We start from the raw sequence: 14,212 nt of genomic DNA on the forward strand, positions 1-14,212 counted from the left end.
TTAATGTTGATACACTGTAACCCAAGACTGTCCTTTGTCACAGAATACAGATGGTATTCTGAGAGGAAGATGCCTTTGTGGATATCCATTAGAACATACACAGATGTGTCATTTTGAATCAAGATGAGTAGAAGTTCACCAAACTCCGTACACTCGTCATTTCTGTACACAAGAAACTGTCCCTTTTTATATGCAGTGCCCTTGTACTGAATGTCTGTGGTAACTGTGGTATTGCTTTCTGAAAAAGCTAACTCCCTGACTGCATGCTGAATAGTGTCACTGTAGAGGTTGGGATAAAACGCACAGCTCTCCTTGACTTGCAGCAGTTCACGGCATTCTTGCCCTGCTAAAAGATAAGCCTGATACATCTGATGACGTGTTGACAAAGTTTGACAAATATTTTTGAAGCTTTTCAAGTGTCTGGCACATCTTTTGAAGTAACTGTGTTTACATTCAAACCTAAGCGTCCATAACCTCATCAATGGACCAAATTTCAACAACAGTGCTGAATAATGGCGCAAATAGTGGTGCTTGGGTTTTAGTTGAATTCCAGGAAACAACATCTTTCTCATCTCCAAATATTCTTGGATCAAAATGTCAGCAAATGCTATCTGGGACAAGGAAATGCTCTGAGCACAAATAAGATCCACAATATCTTTCAACTGGAGAGCTAACTGCCATACTTCATCCTCATGGTTTTGTACTTTGTCACCAATCAAAACTGGCAGCAATCTCAAAAGGTTCCAGTTTTGAACGGCTTGCCCTGATAATTTGGATCCGTCAGGTTTGACAGTACATGGCTTTGTAAGTGCTTCGGATCCTTTATATTTAAACTGTTTAATGCGTCTGTTTAACTCATTCACTGCCAGCCATTGGCAGTGAATGAGTTAAACCCATTGACTCATTCACTGCAATTGACGGCTATAGACGTCAATGGCAGTGAATGAGTTAAAAGGGAGTATGTGAACCATTTTTTATTTTTTATAATGTTCTTCAGGTACAGTGCTAGATCATATGACACAACTCCTTCAAAGAGGTCATGACCTAGACAAGGTGGGAGACCAGGCTGGGATACGTGAAAAGACTGAAGGGTATAGAGATTGACAGACCACGTGACTTTCGCGCATTGCATGCTGGGAACTCGTGGCAAAACAATCCAAGTACCGCATCAAATGCAAGCATTTGCAGCACCGCAAAACATTCATTCTTCGGTTCCAATAAATTCTTGCTTTTTCTTCGCCCCCAAATAGGTATGTACAAAACGAAGGAGAACAATGCCGGTCCGTACAAAGACAGACTTGATGAAAAGTCAAAGAAAAGATACGAGGAAAAAAATCAAACCAGTGAAAGGGTCAGACCCTTATGAGCACACAGAGTGGACAAAAGACGTTAGCGTGCTGCCCAACTTTCACCACGCTCATATTTATAATCATACGGTTCTTGGAGTGAGTGCATACACTCGTGAAGTTTAGTAACTTCAGGTCACTGCAACAAGCCCAGGTACAGTTTACCGACGGATGGGTACAGGACCTTGAAATGCACCGTGTAGAACGAAAGACCATCGTACTTATCATAAGTTTACCAGTCTCACAAATCGTCTTCATAAATACACACTCGTTAACCGTTTATTAATAGGACCTTTGAGCTCAACGGTAATTAATTAGTAGTGGAAATAATTTCTGGTACGCGTTACAGAAATGTAGCAGTGACAATAGTACTGTATGTTGTAATCGCACTGGACAATTAGTGATACAAAACAACTGTTTTATCCTGTGAATAAAAGTATATGTTTTTGTCAATGTACCATGGTAATAACAGAAACGAAACACAATATTGTGTCAGGACAATTCACTATTTATGCACAATAAATAAAGGAGCATAGCACGACCATTTCTGTTCAGCGCCAGACTTGCTTGTAACCTATATCACCAATTATGTTATGAAAATGACGTATTAACTACTACAAAACTCTGACCTTTGTGGAAATGCTTGGAGCAGACTAACCTGTGAGCTGGAGTGTTCTGGGACGTTATATTTGGTCTTTGGATGGCTGCAATCCAGGCCATCCGTCGCCACTTTGTTACTTTGGAAACATGGCTCGAACAATTTCTCTTCAACGACGTAATCCGATAAAAACGATCTCTTTACCCGTCGGCTTCCCGTGGCTGTCATGCGACCGGCTATTGCAGTTAATAATACAACAGCTTCTTGACATTTTTGTGTTTCTTTTTATCGCTGTGTGACTGATTTCAATTGAAAGCCTGCGTTCGCTAGTACCTCTTGCCACGAGTTCCCAGAATCCTTTGCGGTTTTACCCCGAATGACGTCACATTTTCAATCTCTATATAATATGCATGTTAAATTTTATATTTGGGGTGAAATATCAAGTCTTTTCAAGTAAACCGGTTCAAGTCCAATTCAAGTCCCAGGTCATTGGTGTAAAAGTCCAAGTCAAGTCACAAGTCTTAGAACATTTTTTCAAGTCAAGTCTAAAGTCATAAAATTAATGACTCGAGTCTGACTCGAGTCCAAGTCATGTGACTCGAGTCCACACCTCTGTTTCAAAGCCTTTACTTTAAAATATACGCCGTTCAATAGCTGAGCTTAATCTTACAGAGAATGATCAAAGCTCATGTAGAAACAAACAAACAAATGAACAAAAGATTTTCTCCTTCATTTCTGTCAAACAAAGCTGTATGACACGTTTCCAGTGGTTAGTATCATGGTTGCTAGGCAACCTGGGCAGCGCAACGCAGCCTTTTTTTTTTTTTTACTTTATTGACAAACAACAGTATCAGCGCAACGGAGGCTAGACCGTCCCATTTCACAAGCCTTGCACTTCCGGCCTTAGCGGTCTTTGAGTACGCGGCCCTTGAGGATCGTTGAGGCTGCGTCCTTTAAGGCTGCAGACCCTGAATTGGGAGACAGCCTACACCTGTCGCTGTACCGATCGGGTTTCCGGTACGGATCGGGTAGTGACACCGCCACGTCCTTGAAATTCAGGGAAATGAAGGACGCATTTGAGGGCCGCATTTCGAGCAGCCTTCAAATTGGGACAGCCTTCGTCGCGTCGCTGTGACGTAATCGGTCTTAAAATGCAGCCTTTAAGGCTGCAGACCCTGAATTGGGATACAGCCATAGTCTATTCCTCGTCCACACGTAAACACAAAAAAAAGTTTTAAAAGATCTCAGTTTTCGGTGATTCGAACGCCGTTCACGTGTGGACGAAACAGTTGCGTTTTCAAAAATACCCGTGTAGGTGCGGACGTAGTGTAAAAGAGTTAGTAGTTTATTTTATTACTCCCTGTAATTTATTGCAGATTACTCCTATTTGCTTAATTGTTTACTAAATGTTTGAGGTGTGAAATAAACCGCAATGGAGCAAAATATGGCTGTGTGTGGTTGGAGGATGTGTTTGGGCGTGGGCGCGTGCACGCGCTAGGAAGGGGGGGAGGCGAACATTTTTCTTGTAAAACAAAGGGGGGCCCAGCAAAAAAAGTTTGGGAACCACTGCTCTAAGCGATAGATTTGTGTGGAGAAAGCCAGATTTGAAGTTTATGCTTTTATTTTGAAGGGAGGTCTTATAAAGCGGAAGTCCGTTCCGCCTGCACGAGACGTCACACTAAACAGGGACAGTTTTTATTTGGACCCAAGATAAGAAAGCGGAGGACAACACAGACGCAATCAAAGCTGTTGGCTACGCATTTATTACGAACGGTATGTAACGGGAGCTCTTACTAAACACAAAGCGACATGTTTTTAATCTCAGTGGATGTGTGTACGCCGTTAGTCGTTTCAGGCTTAGCTAGAAGCTAACCTCAGTTAAGCTAGTAAAGGCAGCCTGTAAAAATTGCAGCAGCTACTGTTTGGAGAAACAGTTGGATAGCCGTGCTGCCATGTTTCATGCAGAGGAGTGTGAGCTTGGGATAATACTTTTAGCATCCATATGAAAAAGATCTGTTTGTATCATAAATGCTGCAAAATGTGGGCCGCATGTGCATGTTCTCTTAGATGGTATACAGTTTAAAACACTTTTCTTTTCTTTGTTAAAAAAAAAAAACATAAGAAGAGACTTGTATAGATATACATATGTATATGAGTGTGTATACCTGTGTACAGGCAAAGCAAAGGCCTAATTGCAAACAGGGGATTCCCAGGATTTTTAAAATGGGGTGGCACAGACCTCCCCTAAACCTAACCTAACAGCATGACAAGGTTTTAGTAATAAAAAAACACTTTGTTAGGTTTAATTGTTTAAAAAAGCACCTGGTCAGGTTTTGATAACCAAAATAGCAAGTGATGTACAGATGGCAATTTTTTCTTTATGATTATGATCATCATAATCATAAAGGTTTTTTTCTTTCTTTTCTTTTTTTTTTTTTTTACTGAGAACTGTAGTTGACAGGATATTTGACAGGGAGAATCAACTTTTCTTTAATGCAAAAAAATTTCATAGTGCATTAAGGAAATCTGATCACTTATTTTACTAAGTTACAGGGTCCTATTTCCCTGTGCACTGCTAAAAGAAAGAGATACAGATATTTAAATGAAGATTAGCTTGTGTACACCCACTTTTTACCACACATTTTGAAACATTTTGAAAATGTAGGTGTGTGGAAACGATTGAGCAGTAGCAATTAATGAGTAATTACTCTAACTTATAATTTTAACAGATAACCTTTCTCTTATTAGTCACCTTGGCCAATGTGTGATGTAGAGGAATAAGAGTATAGCTTGAAGAAACTTTAATTAACTCCTATTTAACATGTTAGCAATGATATTCTGCACTGAGAAGAGTCATGAATGCAGAACCATTAGCGCTTACTGGGTTTGATAACACAGGCAAGTTCCGCATGTAAGTTAACAGACTTTTCATTTTACAACTGCAATCTAAAGGTCTTATTCAACTTACTTTTGGCTCAGTAATATTCTTTCATCTGTAACGTAGATGTATTGCAAAGACTTCTCAGAGTAGTCCCTGCACATAAATTCAATAATTTACATATAGAGAGTTGTTTTTCAAAGCAAATACATGTAATTTAATTTCAAAAATGGATAAATATCATGAAAATTTAATTCAGATGAAAAATAAATGAAGGGAGAGGTGGTGTAGTTAGAGAGACAATGCTGTCTGTTATTGAGTTGGGCTGTAGTTACGTGGATTTGTATGCCTCAGCACACCTGGACCATCATGGGCCACCAAACCCGAGCTCAAGCGAACTGCTAAAAAACCCCACTGAGCGATCCAGAGAGAAAAGCAGCTGCAGGCAGCCTTTAGCTCCTCTAGGTCAGCTGCAGATACTGTGTTTTACTTCTTCTTGATTTGGAAAACAGACTAAAGTGCTACATTGTGAAAAACTGAATTGAAACATGATGTACATAGTGCTGAGTTATGCAGAACTGAATTTTAGAAGACACAACGAATAGGAATGGGTTAATATTTTGTTTAATTATTAAACCAAAAACTTGTTAGGAAATATGGCTTTTTGAAAAGGTCACTTAGATGCAGCTTTGTGTCTCTATAGTTTACATTTTGAGTAAAGGTGTTATTTTGTCCTATGAAAAAGTTTGTTTGGACACAGTTTAATTTTTTTTTATTTTTGGCAGCAGGAAGCTGGATCGAGTCTGTGGGCTGTATTTCACACTCTGTGCTCTAGTTTCAAGTTATTGACTTGAGGCACTTTTAGTCTAGAGTTGTATTTCCTGCATTTCTAAGAATCATTTAATTTTAGAAGTTGTGCATGATGTGTAGTATACGAGCACAAAATGTTAAGATGTTAAATACTTGCTAGATAATATCTGGTAATGTTATTTTGTAGCTTTTGTACTACTAGTATTATTGCTGTTGTTTTTGTTTGTTTGTTGTTGTTGTTTTTTACTGCTCCTGAAACGTCTTGTGAAATTGTTCAAGTCCTCTATCTTGTAGGCTGTCTGGAAGCATTTTTGTTCTATCCCAGACACACACATTCATTTTTATTTATTTTTAACCATTTTTAATATCCTCATTCAAATATATAATTTTTCATGAAGTTGGTAATCTCATCTCTCATCGAATGGATACTGGGACATTTTCCTGCACCAAAAACTTCACGGAGAGGAGTTTGGACATGGACATGTTTTACCACACGACAAAGTAAAGCTGGATTTACGGTCTGTCCGTACTGCATGTCAGATACCAGATTGGTTTGGCTTTCTCAGGCTGCAAGACAATGTCATCTGATGAAAATATGTGGACTGACTGAAGATGAGCCAAAAGCATGTTTTTTTTTTGTTTTTTTGTTTTGTTTTTTTTCTTGCTAACCTTAATATTTTTTTTGTTTTTATTTTAATTTTTTTTGCATTACCACTTGCATTGCCTACCAGATCAACAAGGAGTGTATCGTTTGTTTTTCTTTGAGAAGTAATGTCTGGATATAATTTTTATTGAAGATATACTTTTGCAATCTTTTTGGATAATACAGTCAAAGGTTGGGTAATGTTTTCAAATTTTCTAAATGGCATCAGCATTTAAATACCTGAATGTTGATACACAACTTAGATTATAAGTGTACATACATTCATGGACATAAATGTCAAATCAATATAACGCTGTCAGTAATTTATGAGAAATGTAATTTTTTTCTGGGGCTGAATGGCTGCATAACGTATATTAGGGCTGCTCAATTAATTGAATTTTAATCTCGATTACGATCTAGGGTTTCAACGATCATTAAAAATGACTGAGCCGATTATTAGCCCCTCCCTCGTGCTTTACTCTCGCGCTGCTCCGTGTGGCAAACCGATCGCACCTCTCTGCATTTCGAACACATGTCACAACAATTAAGAGCAGCGGTCTCCAACCTTTTTTGCGCCACGGACCGGTTTATGCCCGACAATATTTTCATGGACCGGCCTTTAAGGTATAGCGGATAAATACAACAAAATAAAACTAGTACCGGTACCGAAAAAAAGGAAATTTATTTATAACACACGTGAAAAGACCAAGGAAAACCGAGTAAATGATTAAAAACGATAACAAAATAACGCTGAAAACCGGTTAAAAACCCTGAAAACTATACATTTCACACCTGAGCCTCAACTCTCGCGGCCCGGTACCAAACGACTCACGAACCGGTACCGGTCCGAGGCCCGGGGATTGGGGACCGCTGATTAAGCGGACCCGAGGGAAGCTCTGAAAGCTAAGCAGAAGTTATTTGGAGAGGAGAGTGACTGCTGTTGGTTGAAAAGAGAGGTAAAAAAAACTTCAGTGGTGTGGAAACGTTATGGGTTCACGGAGTCAGATGTGGATCAAGTAGACATAGTGTGTAAACTTTGCTACATTGTCGTAGCTGCACCACAGAGCAACACTGCAAAGTTCACTAAACATAGATGTTTACATTTTTCATTTATTTTTTATATTGCAAACATTTGCACTGTTATCAGTATTTGCACACTATTTTATATTATTTTTTTGACAGTCTTTAAAGTCATTATTCAATACATTGTTATTGTTAAATAAATATCGTCAAATAATCGAGATCTCAATTTCAGTGAAAATAATCGTGATTATCATTTTTGCCATAATCGAGCAGCCCTAACGTATATCTTTCATAGTAAAACAGTCAAGAATTTGGTGCCAAATATTTTGTCTATATTTGGGGTTTTCTGAAATGTGACCGTATACCTGCTTACATTTTAGTAGCAGTGAAAGTTTGAAAAATTCTGAACTTGTCAAGGCCAAGGTTATAATTGTGTCAGAAAGGTTTGGTTCACAGCACTCATTGGTAGAAGCTAATACACAGTAAAATGGGGAATTCCCAGGACATCACTGGAGATCTGAAGAGGATTATAGGAGTACACAAGTGAGAAATGTGTCTGAGCCCTTTCTAAACCATTGCAGATTCTGGCATCATCAGATGGAATGGAATAGAATAGATTCAATTATATAAGTCATTGGGAACTGTACATACTTTGTTAAGATTTGAAAAAGACCCGAAGGACACCATAAAAAGTTGGTTTGAAGAGTCAAAAACCACCAAAGCACAGCTCTGCCATGGATTGGGAGCTGACAGAAGATCATTGCTGAGCAAGTTTTACATCACCATTGACCGAGAGGCTGCGTCTGAAGAGAAAAACCACTGCAACAAAATCAATACTTTTAAAATCAGTTAATGTTGATAACCTACCAAAAGGACAAAGAAGACTTTGAGAGATTTTTTTTATGAACAAGCATTGAGCTGTTGCTGCCAGTGAAGCTGGTACATCGAATTAGAGTGGATATAATAATGAAAGAAACAGACTACTGAAGAATTCTTTAGCAACTCCCCAAACCATTGTGCAAAGTTTCGACAAAATCAGATATGTCAATAGGGCTAGTTTTGGAACAGGCTAGCTACTAAGCTTTTGGAATGGCCTTTTCAAAGTCCTGAGCTTCAGCTGATAACAAATTATGTGGACTATACTTGAAAGTCAGATTTTTGCCAGGGAAGAAATTATTTCAAACAAAGTGGTAAAATTTGCAAACAGAATGATACTACAAAAGCATAGGTGTTCTGAATGTATATGTAAGAAAACCTTATATGAATTCAATTTTGTGCACAGATAATTTTTTTTTTTTACTCTTAAAAATGTACGTTGCACAGTCATTCTGCCCCAAAAAAGCTCAGTTCAAATTATTCAGTGATTTATAATGATGTTCTCTAAAGTACAAATTGGTTTTTAAATTTTTGTAGTCAATCTGCTGGTGGTAAATGAGTTTGCCTGCATTTTTTTTTCTGTTTTCTGACCTTGTTTTCTCTTTTTATCTGACCTTTGATGTTTGTGCTTCCTGTTTATTTCTAGTAGTAAAGATCCTGATATTGTAATGATAAATTTATATTTGGCAGGAAGCAACAGAGTGAACAAATCCAGACAAGACCTTCCAGATGGATTTCACCCATCCAGGAAGCTGAAGCCCACACCAGTTCAAAAACTTTTTTTTTTTTTTAAATTTCTCAGTTTTGTAATTGCTATTGAAGATTTCCCTTCTCCCGCACCCAGGATCACCATCAAACCACATACTTGAAGTTCTCTAAAGGATCTCTCTACACACAAGACTTCGTGATTATGGTTGCCTGACTGAATGGTCACTTTGCATTTTGCACGAGCTCCACATTGACAATGACCTCCAGCATACCTACTTTGTAAAAAAACCAAAACAAAACACTCAAACACCCATTCCATTGACTGCTGTGGCCATCCTTGACTTTCTGAACCATGTCCCATCCCCTTCATAACCCCTATAATTTTGGGATAGAAAGTTCTGCGCAGTGTCGAAATGCGCTTAGCTCTTCTGGAGCATCCTCTGGAACTTCTGACACTACGTTGGGAACAATTCCTTCACTGCGTGCTTTTCCAGTGAGCTACACCCCCCCACAGAGTAGTTCTATTTTAGATGGAGGCATGAAGAGATCTACAGAAATGTATCTTGGTCAAGCCAGGACAGAGATGAGACAGCAGCCTGTTAACCAGGCCCCTTGCTTTACCAGCACTCAAGAAGACAAGTTTATTTCTTCAACTGCAACGGTTGCCTCCAGTCCAATGTGCTCAGCATCTCAAAGACACTCTGATTTTAAAAGTGGGCCTTGCTCCTTGGACTGGTCAACCTATAAGAAAGTCACTGAAAATGTTTCTTCTAGATTTTTTTCATCTACTTCACTGAGCTTCCAAGGCAGTGGTGAAAGAGAACAGGATATGCAGTCCATTCCAGGCTTAGGTGATTCTGACTATCGAATGCAAGAGAAACCTGTGCTCAATACTGATTCCAGTTACCCAAAGTACTCTTCACAAGAAGCTTCTAACATCCTTTTACGTTTTGGACTTGAAAAAGATGACTTGGAATATCTGATCTCCTACCCTGAAGACCAGATAACCCCTGGCAATCTGCCTTTTATCTTAAGGCAAATCCGCATGAAGAAGGCTGAGAATGTTAAACCTATTGTTCATTCAAAAGCCTGTCCTGAACCTCAACCCACCCCCAGCATGACCGTAATGGACAGGTTCAGAAGGGAAGGGATGCAACAGGGCGAATTGGCACAGATTATCAAACCAAGTAAAGTGATTGACTATGGACATACTAGCAAATACGCTGGAGGGTTTGGCAGTGATATAGGAAAGAGCAGTGAAAGTAGAGCTAACAGTAGTGAGAGTGGCAGTATGTTGCTCATGGACACTTGTGATGGTGACAATTGCAATAGAGAACCACTGCAAGAAGGTACGGCAGAGGTGAAAACCAGCACCTTGGTTTCTTCACATGACCACCGGGGTACTGTTTCCATTAATAGTTCAATGCAGAGCTATGAGCCTCCTCCAAGCAGGAATCTAACTCAACGATTGCTGACTCAGCCACACCAGGCATCTCAAGAAATCATCAGCTCTTTCTCTCTGCCAAAGAAAGACACAGACTTAAGACTTCTCAAATTCAAACCAGTTCCTTTGAAAGAACCAGAGCCAGATTGCCATTTGGCATTAAAAATCCAACCACCTCTCAGTCATATTGCACGTGGTGTGCATCCTGATCAACCTGGGCTTGTGCTCATCGGCAAGAAGGATAACAGCTGCACCAAGGATCAAAGTAAAAGTCAACAACAAGTGCCAAAGGTTGCTAAACCCATAAACAATCAGAAGATGCACCAAAGGCAGATGCAGCAGGAGCTAAAGAAACAGGCGGAGCAGCAGCAGGACCAGAAACAACCACCAGTGCAAATGGGACAATGCCAGTCTGCAAAACCAGCTACTCCTCTAGCACCTCAGATAATTCCTAAACCAGTGAACTTCGTTTATATGCCGCTGCCACTTTCCAGCACGCAGTGTCGTGCAGACAGGGAGCTATCAAAGGTTCTGCCAGCGTTGGCCATGATGCAAGACTATGCTGCAGCCACACCACAAACCTTTCCACATACCTGTTCTCTGTGTTTGCAAAAATGTACTGGTATGAAGGTGAGTGGAAGACCGTACTCTCTTCTGTCTCCATTTAGAACATTACGGGTATTTATTTCTGTCTATCATTTTGGTTAATTTTAAAAAGAACCAAAAAACCAACATTAATTTGTGAAACAACCTCCTTGCTTCCAAACTTTACGACTGCTTTTTTAAATGTAAATTTCTGTAGCATATTCTTCTGATCTGTTATTTAAGTCTTTCCACCTTGGACAAATACAAGACTTATGAAGTAAATGATTTCTGTCATATTTCAGTCTAGAAGAAAATGACTGGGTGTGCATCAGTCTGCTCATATAGCTTACTAGAGCTGCCTCTTGAAAAAACTGGAACATTTTATAATGGTTCTCAAACAACATCTTTATTCATATATGTTGACATGTCAAAACAGGTCACTTAGGGCACAAGGGAGATTGCCAGATGTTGTATTTATGGGGAAAATAGTTAAGATTGGATTATCCGAGCTGCGTTAGTCTCTGAAAGTAATTCATAGTTACCCTTTTTCTAATTTAATTTAACAATAATGGCAAATTGGAAGTTTCTGCCCAACAAAAAGAAAACTATAAGTGAAGATGAAGAGTCTGCAAATCTGAGGAACATGAGCATCAGAAAGATGACTTTTCCCCCTAATTCATATTTAGTTTACAGCCATCCACTTAAGAACAGTTACTGTCTTAAGAAGAGTAGCAGTCATCTTGCAGTGACAGTCATTGGTTGAGATTGTGAAGCAAAATTAAGATGTTCTATAGTATGCTGCAAAAGTCTTGAGCCCCTTGCATTTCCTTTCCAAGGATCCAGAGATGCAATTGTTATTGCAAATGGTATTGAGCAATAGTTCTCCAGGCTTTATGAAGGACTTTCAAAGATTGTCTTTGGACATTGGCTGCTTTTTCACTCATTTCACTCCAGTTCTTGTACCAAACAATTTTCAGAGGAATGTTTTTTGTTTGTTTGTTAAACCAGTTAACACTGATCTATGAATGATTCAACCAATAAAAAAAAATCCAGCAAGCCCACAGGTTGAACCACTAGTGTGTCTACACAAAACCGATAACTAGGCAACTAATTCTTTTTAAATTGTAATTTTACGCACTTTGTCAGCTTGTTGCAGAAATACATTTTTAGTCAAATACATGTAAATTGCCAAAGATAACACTTTCTGACCACTGCAGAACGTGTAGTGGTTTTGCGCCAAAAAGATGATTCCAAAAGAGCCATTAGCCAAAACCTTAGCATGTGTCCTTAAAATATTTTGAGGAAGCTGGACAAGTGCAAGAAAAGAGAAGTGACAGTATTGGAAAAACTATTTAAAGCAGATAAACAGTACCTGAAAGTCATGTCCTTCAGAGACAGGAAAAAAAAAAAGACCTGCAACATGCATGTGGCCCTTCAGTTGAACAATCTCCTGTTCACTGAAGCCTCATCATGGTCTCAGTGGAAGGGTGGCTGTCAAGAACCTTTTTTAATAACATCTGGTGGTCAGAGGGCCAGGTGGCGCCAGTGTCCAGCAGCCTCTCCTCTGTCAGTGCGCCCCGGGGTGGGTGTGGCTACAATGTAGCTTGCCATCAACAGTGTGTCAATGTGTGTGTGACTGGGTGGATGACTGAATGTAGTGTAAAGCGCTTTGGGGTCCTTAGGGACTAAGTAAAGCGCTATACAAATGCAGGCCATTTAACAATTTACCATTCCAAATATTGGTATCCAGATGTTATTTAAAAACTCTTGTCTTGCCCTCATAAAGTTTATTTCTATCCGATTGTTCAGTCTGACGTCACTAGCCGTGTCTGGGTCTAAACTCCGCTGCAGGTCCATATATCAAACGATCACTATGGCATTACTAAGAGTTGAAAAACTGTCTAAAGTCTTTCATCTTTAATAAAATGATCAGCGTTCTGCTCTACCAGGTGTAACAATTGAGTGTAACATAGAGCTGGGCGATAGAACGATAACGATATGTATCGCGATATAACTTTTACTCGATAGAGAAATTAAGCTATCGCGATAGACCTCGCCGCTCTTGTCCTCTTAAAAAAAAAAAAAAAAAAAAAGGTCAGCCAATCCAAATTAAGTAGCGCAGAGCCGAACCAATCACAGCCGCAGCGTCACGTCGCGTGACTTGTTACGTACAGCACAAGTGCCAAGCCGCACGTGTTTGTTTGGGAAGCAGCCAGCGGGTAATGGAGCCAGCGCGTAATGGAGGAAATGAGTGTGCCGACTAGAAAAATCAACAGAGTGTGACCGAAGAGAAAACAGATGATGGTTCCAATTCCGGAGAGATTGTCGAACGGAAGAGCCATAGAAGTTCCGTAGTGTGAAGGTATTTCGGCTATTTCAAGTCTGACAAAAACAGAGTAGCGTGCACTGTAAATTGTGCCGAAAGCAAGTCTGGAAATACAATAAACTGATGCATGCGTCACACTGTGCGCCACGTTATTGTTTCGGTGAAATGAATTTCTACAATACTGTTACTGTTCTACTCTCTGCAGTGTTTAAATGCTTACATATACACACACAGTTACTGTCCCTCCACACATACGACTCGGTTCTGCTTCTATGCCCCAGCTTTGTTTACTTTTTCCCACCGAGGCTTCTAGACTTCTGATTGGCCAACATTTCTGCACGGTTAGGAATCTAGCGCCACCTGCTGCTTTGGCATGTTCATAGCAGCATTTTCCTTCATTTCTGCTTTTATGTGTGGACGGGATTATTTTTTAAAACGAAAACGGAAAATCTCCGTTTTCAAAAATACCCGTGTACGTGTGGACGTAGCCTCAGTCTCTGACTGGAAGCGCTAATTCGTCATTCGGCTTTTGTCAAACTAAAGTAACTGTTAAAACTGTTTGAAAAGCTCAGCTATACAACAAGGAGAGATTGAGAATTTCCTTTTAGTTCTCAGTTTATTTGATATTGACAAAAGTTAGTCAGTTTTGTCTGTTCTTCTGTAAAACAAACTAAGATTTATTTTTAGAATTAATACTTTGTTTCTAAGTGGAATTGACAATTTAGTCTGTTTCATTTGTTCTATTTTGAAACTTAAACGCTTTAGCGGCTGCCTTTTGTGTAGTTTGCAATATTTGCCTTTATTTATCTGAAAAAGTCTCATGTTCCTTAAGTACATCTACCCTGTTGAACTTATTATGGGAAATAAATATTTAAATAAAAACAAGCTGCTGATTATTTCACATTTTACTTGTGAGCAACGGCACATTTAAATCTTACAAATATAGTTATTTGGCTTATATCGTGATAGATATCG

At 39.3% G+C, this 14,212-nt stretch overlaps 1 protein-coding gene across 6 annotated transcripts in view; it reads left to right on the forward strand.

The window, feature by feature from the left end:
- Nucleotides 1-3,567: 3,567 nt before the first annotated feature.
- LOC308385078 (uncharacterized protein) overlaps nucleotides 3,568-14,212 on the forward strand; it is a 49,040-nt gene continuing 38,395 nt past the window's right edge. For 5 of the 6 annotated variants that reach the window (XR_013969456.1, XM_080863820.1, XM_080863824.1 and 2 more), the window contains exons 1-2: nucleotides 3,568-3,717; nucleotides 8,865-10,956. Coding sequence is in view for 5 of the 6 variants with exons in the window: in XM_080863820.1 (XP_080719946.1) it covers nucleotides 9,235-10,956 (1,722 nt within the window). In the remaining variant the exon portion in view is untranslated. The remainder of the gene's footprint in view (nucleotides 3,718-8,864; nucleotides 10,957-14,212) is intronic. The other variant, XM_080863821.1, reaches the window with a different exon arrangement.

The sequence above is a fragment of the Rhamphochromis sp. 'chilingali' genome (genome assembly GCF_963969265.1).
Source record: "Rhamphochromis sp. 'chilingali' genome assembly, chromosome: 1".
Classification (NCBI taxonomy): domain Eukaryota; kingdom Metazoa; phylum Chordata; class Actinopteri; order Cichliformes; family Cichlidae; genus Rhamphochromis; species Rhamphochromis sp. 'chilingali'.